The sequence below is a fragment of the Pseudorasbora parva genome, chromosome 19 (genome assembly GCF_024679245.1).
Source record: "Pseudorasbora parva isolate DD20220531a chromosome 19, ASM2467924v1, whole genome shotgun sequence".
NCBI lineage: Eukaryota > Metazoa > Chordata > Actinopteri > Cypriniformes > Gobionidae > Pseudorasbora > Pseudorasbora parva.
Genome location: NC_090190.1, coordinates 5,138,278 through 5,153,640, shown reverse-complemented (window position 1 = coordinate 5,153,640; position 15,363 = coordinate 5,138,278). Strand labels below are relative to the sequence as shown.

Here is a 15,363-nt window from a genome sequence, read left to right as displayed (position 1 = left end):
AGGTTTTCTAAAAAGAAGTCTCTTATGCTCACCAAGGCTGCTCAAAAAAACAATAAAATGTTATTACAATTTAAAATACTTTAAAAGTGTAATAAATTCCTGTAATGTCAAATGATAATTTCTCCAGTCTTCAGTGTCACATGATCCTTCAGAAATGATTATTAAATATTATCAATAATTGTTGTGTTGCTTCATATATTTTTTAAGGATTTTTGATGAATAGAAAGTTCAAAAGAACATCATTTATTTTAAATAAAAATATTTTGTAACATTATCAATGTCTTTGTAGTCTCACTTTTCCTCACTGAATAAAATCATTTATTTTAAACAAAAATCTTACTGACCCCAAACTTTTGAAGCGTAGTGTATGTTTTTGTTGTTGTTGTTTTTCTATTGTTTCCTGAGGTCTCCAGGTATAGATTACTAAATAAATAAAATAAAATAACACTTATAAAATCTGCATAAGGTTAACTGTATTTTACATTATGATATTACTTGATAAAGACTAGGACACTCACGCCAGTTGTGTTTTGTATTTTGATCTGTTAGTTTGTTTGTGTGTGTTTGTTTGTGTTTCAGTTTTCTCCTAGTGTTCAGCTGTCTGGTGCTTTCTGTTTTCTCCACCATTCCAGACCATCATAAATTTGCCAACGAGGCGCTCTTCATCCTGGTAAGGGGTTAAAATTATACAAACTATAAACAGGCTAACAGTACTAATCACTCTGGAGGAGAATGACGTCAGAATAATGCTGACACCACAAAAACATGCATATCATTAGCGGTGACGTCATGGCAGCAGGCGGGAGATGGTTTCATGCTTTTAAGACTCCCAAAAAACATTGGATACGTTCAAAACCTTTAGGGTTTTTTTCTTGGTTATGGGATCATTAAAGAATTACTCCACTTCAGAATTAAAATGTCCTGATTTACTCACCCCCATGTCATCCAGGATTTTCATGTCTTGATAGCACGCCAAAATGGAATACGAATTGGCGTGTCATATATACGCCATTTCATGAGATCAGTCTGGAAATGAAGAAAAAATATTACCACTTAGCGCCTCCGGTGGACGTTTCACCCAAAAAGTGCAGGTAAACGTACCTGGAGGTACATAATTAGGGTGATGCAAAAATGTAGGCAGAGTAACATATTTCCAATGAGCCTGGGTTGAATAAATGTACATTTTTGAGGAAAACGTTTCATATAGTGGACTTCAACGGGAACCAACAGGTTGGTCCAAATTGTAGTTTCAATGCAGCTTCAATGGACTCTACACAAACCCAGCTGAGGAATAAGGGTCTTATCTATAGCGAAACGATCAGCCATTTTCTAAACATTTATATATTTTTAACCTCAAATGCTAGTCTTGCACTGGGTATAACACACACAGTTTCTGCCAGTCTCATTTTAATCTTGAGTACCTATAGAGTAGTGTTGCATCCTTCATATCTCAGAAGAGTCTTTAGTTTAATCATATTTATAAAAGACAGAAACGCTTTACCTATTCTTTCCGAAAACACCCGAGCTTGTGCAGATGTGCACTGGGCGGAGCTAAAGAGACACAAACACACACACACACACAATGCATCATGGCATTATGCCTGGATAACCTTCAATTCACTATGCACATTGGTCACGTTATATATGCGTCGATTGTCAAGAAAACACACACATTTGATTTAGTTTCATTAACCGCCTGTGGTTTCCACTCATGACCAGGAAAAATCAAACACACTTGCAGAACTGTGTTACTGCTCCGGGAAAAAAAACAACTGCATCCACTGTTCCCTTAACGCTGGGTTATTTGGGAAGCTTAAGGTTAATCTTTCTTAACCTTAAGGTTATCTTTCTCTCAACCAGAAACACACTTCTTTAGTGATATTGTTGATCATTGTTTGTCTAAAAACAAAATGCCAGCTCTGCCGATGGCTCCTGTAACCTGAATGAAGTACACTGATGCTCTTGCTCTCGCTCCGGTTGATGTGCACACACGCTCATCCGGGAGAAGTGCCGATACAAGCAGTTTATGACGTCACACAGGGCCATACTCGGAAAACACTTTCCGAAGCCTGTTCGAATCCCGAAGGAGTGTAGTTGTCACAGAAATACTCCATCATATGTCCAACATTTTTTTTTTTTACATTTTGGCCATGTTAAGCATGAGAATCCAACTGTTTAACAGGGTAAGTCAAAGTGCATGACCTAGCATTAGACTCCGCCTTTAATTTCTTTTCAACTGAAGAAAGAAAGACATAAACATCTTGGATGGCAGAGTGGTGAGTAAATTAAGTACATTAGAGTAAATCAGGAAATTTTAATTCTGAAGTGAAATTCTAAACATTCATGGGAACATTCCATTTTATAATTTTGCAAACATTATGGGAATGTTACTTTTGAATGTTACAACCCTATGGATACGACACGACTACGAGATGAGACAGAATCAATCAAAATCCACAGCCAGTCAGAACAGCGTGTGGGCTTATGGAATTCCAAAGTGGACTAAATTATGTAGAAATAAATACATAAATAAATATACAAATAAATGCAAAAATAATTGTATAATAAATATAATGTATTTATACTTTTAATTCCTGATTTATGCATAATTGTATTTTTTCCACATTTTTTTATTTTTTTTATTTCCACATGTATTTATGTCTACATTTATTTATTTTCACATTTATTAATTTATTTTCAATTTTTTTGTCTGTATACTTATGGCGGGGGGGGGGGGTATTTTACCTCAGACATAGCAATCAAGCTCAGAGTGGGTACCCTGGATGCCAGCCGAACTTAGCCCCGCCCACAAAATGTTTTGGTCAGGCAGTTCGGTCTGGCCTCGCTCCATAGAGGAGTAATTATCTCCAAACAGAAACTGTTCTGACCGATGAAATCATCAGGGCGGGCTTTAGACGATGACGGACAGATGATCAACAGTAGCATAATCATGCACGTCATCAAAGGGGCTTGGATTATATTTGTTCGAATCCTAAACGGAGAGCTTGTTTGTATATGCATTCACCTTCACTATTTCTCTCAGAAATGATGATCATGTTGGGTAAGTACTCTGTGTATCATTAAAGTATTTAATTTTTTTACAACACCGACAAAGATCGTTTATTCCAGTGCGTGTGCAGACAGGGTTGCCAAGTTTTTACAACAAAATCCGGCAACTACTAGCCCTAAACAATAGCTTCTCGGGGGGTTCTCCGGAAAAAAAATGGCGTTCGGGGGGTAAAATGTGTGTTGTTTTGGCAAGGTTGCCAGCTAAAATTTGCACTCATGAGTCTATATATCACATAATAGTCGCTTCAATCCGCGGACATAGAAAACAACCTGCGGAAAAAAACGCGGACTTGGCAACACAGTGCAGCTGAGTTCTGTTGACGTCGCTTCGCTGCTCTGATTGGTTGTAGGTCTATCCAAGATGCGGTTTCTGTTCATGTGTGCCAAGATATATTAGAAATCACAAAAGTTGTTTTGTGGCCATGTCTGGAATAAAGAGGACATGTTTGGTAACCCTACACACAGTTAAGGTGATATTAAATGACTTAAACTGTGAAATAAGATTTTGGATATATGAATAAGTCATTCATTCCCTGTGCTACTTTTTGCAAAGGCTAGCATTTCTTTTGGTCACAGCACGAGGTGTCACTGTGGCCTCAAACCTTCAGCACTGCCACTCTGAACTCCATCGCTATGTCTGAGGCAAAACACGCCCCCTCATTAGCATACAGACAAAGAAATGAAAAAATAAATGAATGTGAATATCAATATAGAAATAAATAAATGTACACATAAATACATAAATAAATGTGGAAATAAAATAAAGTAAGGAAATAAAAAGTATAAATACTAAATGTTTTATTTTTTTTATTTTTTTTACATTTCTTTTTATATTTATTTATTTATTTATAATTATGCCAGCTTTGGTATTCGATACTGGGTGACCACTTGCAGCACCAGAGATTAATCTTGACGGCACTCCCAAGGCAATAGATAAGTAATCAAATTTGCAAATATTACACCATTTAAACAACATTAAATATACATATATTTAGTTACTAAAACAATATTTGTCATAGAATACACACTGTGAACGTTATTGTTTAATTTTAAGATCTGAGGTGAATTATTCTTTGTTGCTTTTTAGTACGGTTACAAAGCTGGGAGCACTAAATGATATTTAAAGCCACATTACATTTTAACTTTAAATGAGGTATGTATATGTTTCTTGTAAAAAAAATACATAGTTATAATTACATAGAATATAATATATAACTGAATGGCCGTCAATAGAGAAGTCTTTTTATCTCTAGATGTAATCACCATATTTACCAGCAGGGAGAAAAAGTTCCACATAATTGAACAAAAAAAGTTACATAAAGATTCATATGCTCATTTATTTATTTAATATAATTTGATCTTGCGTTCAGAAACCAATATATATGTAGTACTCTCAGCTTAATTAAGACATACTTATAAATTTACCATATTTTTAATACTGAAATGCACTGAAAATACAAAACAGAAGTCAGCAGGGCCTACTCATTTATGCACCTCACAAATATTTTTAAGATCTGTAAAAGTAGAAATGTAGAATTGTTAGTTTTTAATTAATGACTGAATCCCAGCCTCATCTCCGAACGGCTTTTAAATCTGACACCGTGTGCCGTTTTTTCATGTCTATTAAATTGCATCTAAATGAACCCACTCACCCTCTCTTACCTGTAGAGCAAATGGTTTGACTTCCTTCCTGTGTTTTACATCCAAAAATGTAGTTTAAAGAAAATTCACAGTTGGCAGCCACAGACTGTCTGATCTAAGTACCTTCACTAAACAGCATTGTGCCGTCTCTAATACATTCATAATAGCCTATCATCTGAATAATTAATCGCACAGCGCTTTCTCTGTGGCTTTTAGTCTGTCCAATCACAGTCTATATATCGTTTTTTGAGGTGTTTTGGCGGAGTGTCTTTAAAAAAGGTGATTTTTTTTTTCCTGTTTGCCAGCATTATGGATCAAATGTGCCGTGTATGCAAGCCCGTTTTGCTGTCCATTGTGTTACTAAGCGGTTTATCTTATTAGTCCAGCCGGCATTATTCTAAAATCCTTTGTAAGCATAAACATGTACAGTTATGCTGTAGGAAGTTTTATAAGGATTGTAACTATAAATGATTATAAATTCATTATAAGGCTTTTTGCTAAAGCGTGTTTCTGCGTCCTGTCCATTTCAAGGGATAAGCATGATAAACTAATGTCAGTGTTCAGCATAAGGCGTCATTATAACACATTAGGGGGCGTTTTCTCACTTTATAACTGCAACGAAACACATATTGAAAATTATTAGGCCTTATTTTCATTATCGTTTTAGTAGCATCTCAGGCCAGGTTCATTTCTCATCTGATTGGCACACTGTAAGCATTCTTGTACTGTCTCATGTCTCCCTGTGGCTGCGTTAAGTGTGCATTTTGTTTTCCGCTGGGATCTTTGCTCTGGGAAATGGCAGTGTAAGCACACGGCAGGATTCAGGTGTTGTCGAGTATGCAAGAAGTAGCCGACTCCATCCAATAATCTTAGCTGCGATTCTATAATCACTCATTCAGTATGAAGTGCTTTCCCTCTCCCTCACACTGACTTTCTCTCCCACTTTTTTTGGTTTAATGGTCTTATTCGGGAAAGGACTATGTTGTCTATCATGCAAGTTCTGGTAATAAGTGTACACTCAGTCTGTAATGTGTTTGTTGACATTGAGAACACGGATGCCACTGCAGGAGCTGTAATCAATACAAGCATTTAGTGCAGGCCTCTGTGAATCCAGCCCGTCTGTGGCATCTTCACCAGTCATAAAAATGAGGACTTGCAGATTAATCTCCCAATAGAGCACTGCAGTGATGATGTGTTTTTGTAGGCCAACCCGGAAGTTTGCATCAGCCTGGTTTCCCCGACAAAAACCCAATAGGGTTTTTCCATTGCAGGAAATAAAATGTGTGACTAAAGCCCCATTGGGACGGTAATTGTTTCTCATGTGGAAGTCCATAAAAATAAATTTGTATGCCATTCGGATGGTGATTTATTCACAGTGGAGGATTGATGTCTTGCGCCACGTTGTTTAAATAGCAAACGCATTTGTGCCCCCATGGGCGTGCTGTCCTGAAAACGAGGTGTGTGTTCGTGTGCATTTGTTGTCACGTTACTATTTTAAGGGAACTTAAATTAACTGTAACACTGACCAGCTGAAACCTGGTCTACTCTAAAGTCAATAGCGCAGTATTTTTTGTGTTATTTAAAGGCCATGTTAGTAATATACGCCTATAGGTGGTGCACAACACGCGTACACACACAGGGCACACACACATTTTTAAACATTAAACACACATTAATGTGTTTTAAAATTTTTAAACATTCATCATAAATAAAATAAAAACATTTATACATAAAAAACATAAACTAAACATTAATGACAATTTTTAAACAATAAAAATAAAGGATTCCTCTCTGCAGAAGCGTTTTTTCCCGGCAAAAGTGGATTTTGCTTCGCCGTGCGCTTTAGACCATGTGCTTGGATTGTTTAAATAGGGCCCAAAGACTTAAGGATAGCCTACAAAAATATGTGCTCCTGCACCGCTCTATTGTATACAGTAAAGTAATCTTAATTTAATTGTATGAATTATAGGTAAATTAACTGTCTAGTACTTTAATCTTTACTGCCAGGTAGTGTATATTTATAGATCACTGGCAGAACATCAGTCGTCAGTTTTTTTAATTGTTATTTTGATATTTTTATTGCCATATTCAAAGTACAAGGCAGGCATCATTAAGAGGATTGATTTTGACAATGATTTCCTGTGGTTGTACCTGCAGGAGTTTGTGATGATCGTGGTTTTTGGGCTGGAGTATTTTGTGAGGGTCTGGGCTGCCGGATGCTGCTGCCGGTACAGAGGATGGCAGGGTCGGCTACGCTTTGCCCGAAAGCCTTTCTGCGTCATAGGTAAAGTCCTGGAGTCTGACATCAGTGCACAAAGGTGTTTGAATAAAGATCTGTGGCAGAACACATTTCTGTTTCTAAATGCACATTACTATTCAAAAGTTTGATTTTTTTTTTAAATAAGTCTCCAATGCTCACTGAGGCTGCATTTATTTTATCAAAAATACAGAAACAACTGTAATATTGTGAAATATTATTTCAATTTAAATGAACTGTTTTTTGATTTTAATATATTTTAAAATATTATTTATTCCTGTGATGCACAGCTGAATTTTCAGCTTCATTCCTCCAGTCTTCAGTGTCACATGATCCTTCAGAAATCATTCTGATATGATGATTTGATGGCCAAGAAACATTTCTGAGTATTATAATCAATGTTCAAAATTATTTTGTGGAAACCCTAATAGTTTTTTTTTTGATGATGATGATGATGATGATGATGATGATGATGATGATGATGATGACGATGATGATGATGATGATGATGATTACAATGTTCGAAAGAACAGCATTTATTTGAAATGCAAATCTTTTGTAACAATATAAATGTATTTATATTGATCAGTTAAATGCATCTTTGCTGAAATTTAATTAAACTTTTCAATAAATACCAAACTTTTGAATGGTTGTGTACATGGATATCAATGTACAACTGGTTAAGATTTCAGTCCGCTGGACATTAAATGTAAATGACAAAAAAAAAGGGGAAAAAAAAGACATTTTCAAAATGTGGTGTCCCCTTAAAAACGAAGGTAAGTGCCACCCCATGGTGAAATGAATGCATTTAAAAAGGTTGTTTCTCTTTTCTGTTCTCGTCATCACATTTGTCTGCTTTTGTAGACTTCATTGTGTTTGTGGCGTCGCTGGCAGTGATAGCGGCAGGCACACAGGGAAACATCTTCGCCACATCTGCTCTGCGCAGCATGCGTTTTCTGCAGATCTTGCGCATGGTGCGCATGGACCGCCGGGGAGGAACCTGGAAGCTGCTGGGCTCTGTGGTGTACGCTCACAGCAAGGTGACGGCACACACACTAATCCGTCAGAGGACGTTTGCTTCAATATTATGTTACTGTATAATGTTTTATGAAAACCTATGAAACATACACGTAATGCAAACCTTTACGTTTTTTGTGTGTATCCACACCTTAAATCTGAAGAACCAAAATAGAGAACAGCATAATTAATTATTATTTTCAAATATACTTCCAAACTCAATCCCCATCTGCCACTGGTTGAACAAACAAATAGCCTCTCCCCAGAATTCTGCTGTTGGTTAAAGTCAGCATGCAATGGATGTTGTGATAGCCTTGTCTTCCCTATTATATCCATGAGAAAAAGCTTCTCAAACAAGAAAAAGTGCAGGGTGGGACTTCGTTTTGTCTGATTGGATGGTTGTGGTTTGCTATTGGTCGATCTCAAGCGAGTGACGGGTTGCCCCGCCCTCGTGCTAGTAAACACGTCATCAAAGATGTCGCTGCAAGAGTGAGAGGAAGTTATCTTTAGGCCAATGTTAATGTGTCAGGCTAGACGTGATGCTTAAACAGTGCCACATCGTTTACGCCTTTCAGGAAAATCCACCAACAAACTGATATCTTAATAATATTAAGACAATATATGTGTGTTTTCATTAATGAAATACTCTGAAATAACTTCCTACCTTTCCGTTGCTCACAATGTTTTCTTAACTTGTGTTTCAGGAGCTGATCACAGCCTGGTACATTGGCTTCCTGGTTCTGATCTTTGCCTCCTTCTTGGTCTATTTGGCTGAGAAGGAAGATAACCAGGAGTTTTCCACTTATGCTGACTCCCTCTGGTGGGGAACAGTAAGTACTGCCCTTGGCTCAACTTATAACCTGTGCCGCTGTCAGTTCCCTGGCTCAGAATATTTTTTGTGGGAATTGATGTTGAAGCAATTTAGTTTTATTTCTACTGGGATTAAAATGTTCTGCCCCTAATAGACTGACTGTTGAATAATATCCAGAGTCTGCAGTTAGAAACGTTAAAGGTCGATTTCAGAGGTGCCATGCCTGTGTGTGTACAGTGATCTCGAACCAGGGTTATTATTTGATTTTTATTTATTTCACTCTATATATGTATTATTACAGAGGACTTTTGTTTCAGTTTTTACTTTAGAATTTTTTCGCTAGCTGGTTTAAAAATGTTTACCAGCGTTAATGTTCTCAGTCTAATGTTATTGCTATCTAGTAGCATTTTTATGTTTAGTGTGGGGAGGTTGTAAAGGTTTCAATCTACTATGTACTAAAAGTGAAAACTAAAATGAATTTGTAATTTTGTATTTTAGTTTTCATTGTAATTTTAGTATTTTGTTTGCAAAAAGTGTAAATAGTTAGATGCTATTTATACTTTTAAATAGAGGCAGAGATATTTGCACCGCTGTGTTGTTGTACATTATATGGTAAGTAATAATAACATAGACACACATACTCGAACCCTATAAACGATAAACACTTTATTATTAAAAACACGTTAGACCCTTTATTTACACGCAGAAAATATTTTGAAAATAAATGCCTCTCCGATCTGATATGTAATGAGAAAAGGGAGTAGAGCAAGTTTGGCAGATTTGAATTTGGGTCGTCTTGCATCAAAACGTTCTGCCACACACCTTCCCCTTTACACTTTTGCTACTGTTGACATAATCAGCATCTTCCTTAAGTCTGGCCCAATCAGATGTCAGTGGGCGGAGTTAGTGTAAATATCTTCTGCCAACAAGACAGGCTACTTGCACTTACTGTAAATCAAACCTCGTTTTTTTTAACTATAATGACTTGTGCTGTAAAACTTGCAATGCATTTCACTGACCAAACTGGTTAGACTTCAGTCAGGTTAGACTCCATGTTGAAGTTAACACGGATGAAAAGGAGGCTGTGAGGGATAGATGTGTTGTGTCTTGAACTCCCATGTTTTCACCCAGATCACCCTCACTACGATCGGTTACGGCGACAAGACGCCGCGCACCTGGCAAGGTCGGCTTTTAGCGGCTTGCTTTGCCCTGCTGGGAGTGTCCTTCTTTGCCTTGCCCGCTGTAAGTACTGCTGTCGATTTTAAGGCCATTGACATTTATATTTCCAACGATCCTAGACCAGCTAATGGCCCTCTGTCCTTTCTGTAAGGGCATCCTGGGTTCGGGTTTTGCTCTGAAAGTGCAGGAGCAGCATCGACAGAAACACTTTGAGAAGAGGAGAACTCCCGCTGCCAACCTCATACAGGTGAGCGCTCAGTCTGCAACACGATTTCTATTTCCACATCATAATATATGTGTGTGTTGTGTGCATGTACATCTGGGTTGGTCATCATGTGGCGTGCTGTATCGTGTTGTCTCCCCAGGCTGCATGGCGTCTCTACTCTACAGATGCTCAGCACTCGTATCTCACAGCCACCTGGTATTTCTATGACAGTATGCTGCCGTCCTTCAGGTAAGTATGGCCCGTAGCGGAGCCCTCCGTGGAGATGCTTATCTGTGCTGTGCGAGTTCAACTGGCCTTGTGTGTGTGACTGATATGACTGACAGGTGGCTTTGCTGGTTTGAGGTCATGATTTCAAAAAGAAGTGGTGCAAAATATCCCAAACACTTCAGCATTAGTCAGACGGATTTCTGAGAAAACAATATTTTATTTTATTATCCTCCCTGCACAGACACACAAAATGTGTTTCACTTTAATTCAAAATGGTACTTTGACCCAGAAATCATGATTTAATTGACCATTTTGCAGTTCCTTTTATTGTTTTGTTTTATTCATCTGCGACATTGATTTTTTCATGTACTGAAAGCAAAGATTATGACATGAGTTCATTTATTAAATAATTAAAAATAATAACTAATAATTAATCATTTAAAAATCCTAATGTGCCTAATGTTTTAAGTTAGATAATGTGTAAAAATGAATAAAACAAATTCTTGAAACAACTATTAAGTAAATTAAGTTAAACTTAAGTTAAGTTTTGAGAACATACACAGTCTGCTTCTTAAGCAAATGTGATTGCTTAAATGATTTCTACAAATTTGTGTATATAAAACTAATTAAAAACTCAATTAGAAGAAATTTGACAGATCCTATAAAAATTCGTAGCAAACTATTTAATTCATTATGTGATTACATTTTTTTATGAAGAAACTCAGTGTTTCCATGAAGCATGTTAAGCCACATTTTTTATTCCTAATGATATATTTCTAATTTTACCTTAATATTGTTTATCCCACATGCATTCGTCTTTGGGTGAATTAATTTAACTAATTATCATTCATTTAAAATGACAGGGAAGTGTGTATTTCAGTACAAAAATAACATTTTTAAACCGTAGATGTTTTATTAAATGAATTATCCCTGTCTTTTTAAATAGTTTTGATGGTTAGTTTACCGTTTTGCTTTTAGATTTGTGTTTGTTTGGCTTTTTTTTGGTTTCATTTATCATGTTTGATTATTTTCATTTTTTGCTTGTGGGTCAGAGAACTGACATTACTGTTCAGTCACCTCCAACGGCAGCGTAGCGCCAAGAAGGTTCTCCACAACTCCTACCACACCCTGCTGTCGGGGCTCCGGCCGTACAGCTCCCCCTACCTGTCGGGGGACAGGTACGCCACTGTCCAGTTTAATCTTCCTAGAGGACACTAACTCTTCCCTGCAATTTGAGTAATACCACTACCACTAGCATACTGTAGTGTAGTAAAGTTTCAGGTCATTAGGCCTACTTAAGTTGCCCCTATTATGCTATTTTAAAGCTCTTAATTTAGTTTTAGAGTCTCCTACAATAGGTTTACATGCTTTCAAGGTCAAAAAACACTTCTCATAATGTACATAATGCCACATCAGCTCTTTTCGCGCAGTGTCTAAAACGGTTCAATAAAGGATTCGGTCTCTCTAAACCCCTCCTTTCCAATAGGCAAGTCTGTTGTGATTGGTCGACCACTTAAAGTGCGTTACAGAGATCCCATTACATGTTTTGGGCATAACGTGCAATAAACCAATCAGAGTCTCATCTCCCATTCCCTTTCAAAGCTAGTTGAGCTGCACTATGGTGGATTCACTTTTTACATGAGGAATATAGACACTTTCTATCTGACGAGTCCGTTTAAATACATGTGTGTATTGCCACGATTGGTCAAATAAGTAGACAATTTCATTCATCATTACTGCAAATAGGCAATTCTGATACATGCAATGACTGAAATCCATTATGACATGTAAGCATTTTTATCTTTATGTACACAATAATAATATTTTTCAGTGCAAAAGGCAGTTCAGAATGTAGGATACAATAACTCCATTTATTCAGCAACTTTGGAGAACTTACATTCTTTACATTCACAAACAGCCATATCACACACTACATGAAAGATACTAATATCCAAAAAAGCATAATAGGGGCACTTTAAAACATTCATCATTGTGTAAATTGTTTTCAGGAAGTTCAACACCTGACAGCTGCAGTTAAATCAGTTGCAGTAGTTTTACTTGTTTGTGTTTTTAGCGTGCCTTTCTGTTTGCTTGTGTCTGGTTTTTGTGCTGATACTAATACTACACATCTATAGGACATTGACACATGTATCAGATATATGATGCTCTGCTCTACTCTTTAATTTGTGGTAGATAAGTTGGATAAGAAATCCTGTTGGTTTAAGCTTGTGCAGACTATAGAAATTCTCCATAAACCGATCACATATCTGATGCCGTTCAATTGTCTTTGTGTGTGTAAATGCCTGCGCACATTATTGTGCAAGCATTGTCTCTTTACCCTTTGATATATCAGTGTCTCACACCTCATCTTCATAGCCCTTCGTTCAACTTCTCCATTCTCCTCCTCTCCTCCTCATCTCTCTGCCATCACTCCATCCATTCACGTTTTCAGGAGGACTGACGTTCCATGCAGGTTTGTGGTAGTCTTTTGAGACGACTATTTCGCCCAGTGGGGAGTGTCATTGGCCATGCTGTGTTTACAGTTTGAGGTGCTTTTTGTTTCGAGTGATGATGATAAAATGAATGAGGTCTAGGGCGCGATGTGACCTCCAGACATGCCAGTATCTGCATGCCACCCCGTCCCTGCCTGCCTCACTCCACTTTCTCTAATTTACCTTTCACTCCCATAAGTTGCACATGTTGTATCCCTTTCAACTGATCCTGGGGCAGTTTTTCCTGAAACAAAAAAAAGCAGATATGTGCTGACAGGCTGCAAGTGCTGATCCTGAATCTCCACGTATTACTAAGTTACACTTTGTTTTGAAGTGCATGTTATTGGCCAAAAGGAATAGTGAGCCTGATGTCGCTCTAAACCTTATTTTCATTCATCTGTTGAACACAGAAAGAGAAATTTAGCAATATTTACAATAAAAGTAGCCTGGAGCTGTTAAAAACGACCAAAAAATGACCAAAGAAAACACTGAAAGCACTATAACAGTGGTTCATTCAATTTGTGTAATATATTCAAAGAGTTCTGGGGCCATACGATAAATTTATTTTAGAAATAGACTGAAATGAGTCATAAATTCAGAATTACCGTAATTATGAGATACCGACTTTTAAAAAGCGTTCTTGTCTTATAGAACTTAAAGGGGTAGTTCTCCCAAAAATGAAAAATAGCCCATGAATTACCCACTCTCAAGTCACACTAGGTGTATATGACATTCTTATTATGTTATATTAAAAGATGTCCTGGGTCTTCCAAGCTTTATAATGGCGGTGAATGGCTGTTTCTGTTTTGAAGTCCATTAAAGTGCTAACTGTCAAACGTGCGTTCACGAGAGACCGGCGTTCCGGTGGATGACGTAGGCATAGCATAAGTTCTGGTGACGAACGAGGAGGCGCAGAGGATAGAGAGGATAGAGCAAAACAAAACTTGGTTCTCGTGAGAACTAGCATCATCCTACGTCATACACTGGAACGCCAGTTTCTCGTGAATGCGTATGACAGTTAGCGGAAGTTATAGACTATGAGATATGGATCTTTTTCTTACAAAAACACATGGCTTCACTTCAGAAGGCCTTCATTAACCCCCGGAGCCATATGGAGCACTTTTATGGACATATCAGACATTCACTGCAATTATAAAGCTTGGAAGAGCCAGGACATCTGAAAGAATAATATCATATACACCTATGATGGTTTGAGGGTAAGTTAATCATGGGCTCATTTGCATTTTTGGGTGAACTAACCCTTTAAACTTAGAACGTAAACTTAACATTTTCTGAGAGCTCCAACTCGCACCACCTAACCACTGCAAATTAATTTTGGTATTTTTGTTGTCATCTCGTAATTGCGGTCGCCTTGAATGCAGTATAAGCAAATAGCAGCTTAAATATTGTCTCGTTCCTCATATAAACATGGTAACATGGTAATACACACAGTAATATGGCTTGAAACATAACACAGATGTCTCCATGGACTACTTTTATTTTTACTACTTTAATTCTTATAGCTTGTTCGCCCCAGTCCCCAATGACTTTCATTTTATAGAGGAACAAAACATCAAAACATCTCCTTTTGTGTTCCACAGAAGAAATAAAATCATACTAGTTTTGAATTCATGAGGATCAAATTTGCATTTTTGGATTAACCTATTCCTTTATAAAAAATAGCATTTAAGTTATCGCATTAAAGGCACACTATATAACTCCCCAAAAATGTATAACATTTATATAATAAGCGAGTACATGAATCAGTCTTCTAAAGCATATTTTTTGTCTTAATTACTACGGGACGCCTATAATAAGTGGGTAACACTTAAATTTAGGGTCCAATTCTCACTATTAACTAGTTGCTTATTAGCATGCATATTACTAGAATATTAAATGTTTATAAGTACTTATAAAGCACATATTAATGCCTTATTCTACATCCTTTAATCTACCCAATATCTAAAACTACCTTACTAGCTATTAATAAGCAGTAATTAGGAGTTTATTGAGGTAAAAGTCATAGTTAAGTGAGATTTGGACCCTAATGTAAAGTGTGACCAATAAGGGTTCTTATTCAGATTATTTTAGACCGAGTCACCACCGCAGCGGAGTAGCACATTCCCTGCGTGACTCGCCATAAACATACACAGAGAGAAGTAGCTCAGGCTACAATGTTCTTCCGCAAGATGCATGCAGTTCAGTTTATTGTCCGTAAAAGTTATATAGTGTACTTTTAAGTCACACAAACTGAGTTGGATCCAAATCCGCTTACAAAAAATGTAGATTGTATTATAGGCAACTACTTTCATGTGGATATGTTAATGTTTGCCCGAAAATGTGCACTAAAAACAAGTGTAACACGTGTGTCCCGGCACAGCCGACTAACCCTCACAACCCCTCACAAATCCCTCCCTCTGCCTTGTGTGTCTCTTCAGTCAGCTCGTATCTAAAAAGAGGGGTT

General features: G+C 37.2%; 1 protein-coding gene across 2 annotated transcripts in view; it reads left to right on the top strand.

Annotated features, from left to right (window-relative positions):
- Window positions 1-15,363, top strand: part of LOC137047924 (potassium voltage-gated channel subfamily KQT member 4) — a 74,002-nt gene that overhangs the window by 46,606 nt on the left and 12,033 nt on the right. Inside the window, exons 3-10 of one of the 2 annotated variants that reach the window (XM_067425856.1) lie at window positions 580-670; window positions 6,868-6,994; window positions 7,832-8,007; window positions 8,689-8,814; window positions 9,927-10,037; window positions 10,126-10,221; window positions 10,340-10,428; window positions 11,460-11,585. In XM_067425856.1, the coding sequence (XP_067281957.1) occupies window positions 580-670; window positions 6,868-6,994; window positions 7,832-8,007; window positions 8,689-8,814; window positions 9,927-10,037; window positions 10,126-10,221; window positions 10,340-10,428; window positions 11,460-11,585 (942 nt within the window). The remainder of the gene's footprint in view (window positions 1-579; window positions 671-6,867; window positions 6,995-7,831; window positions 8,008-8,688; window positions 8,815-9,926; window positions 10,038-10,125; window positions 10,222-10,339; window positions 10,429-11,459; window positions 11,586-15,363) is intronic. The other variant, XM_067425857.1, reaches the window with a different exon arrangement.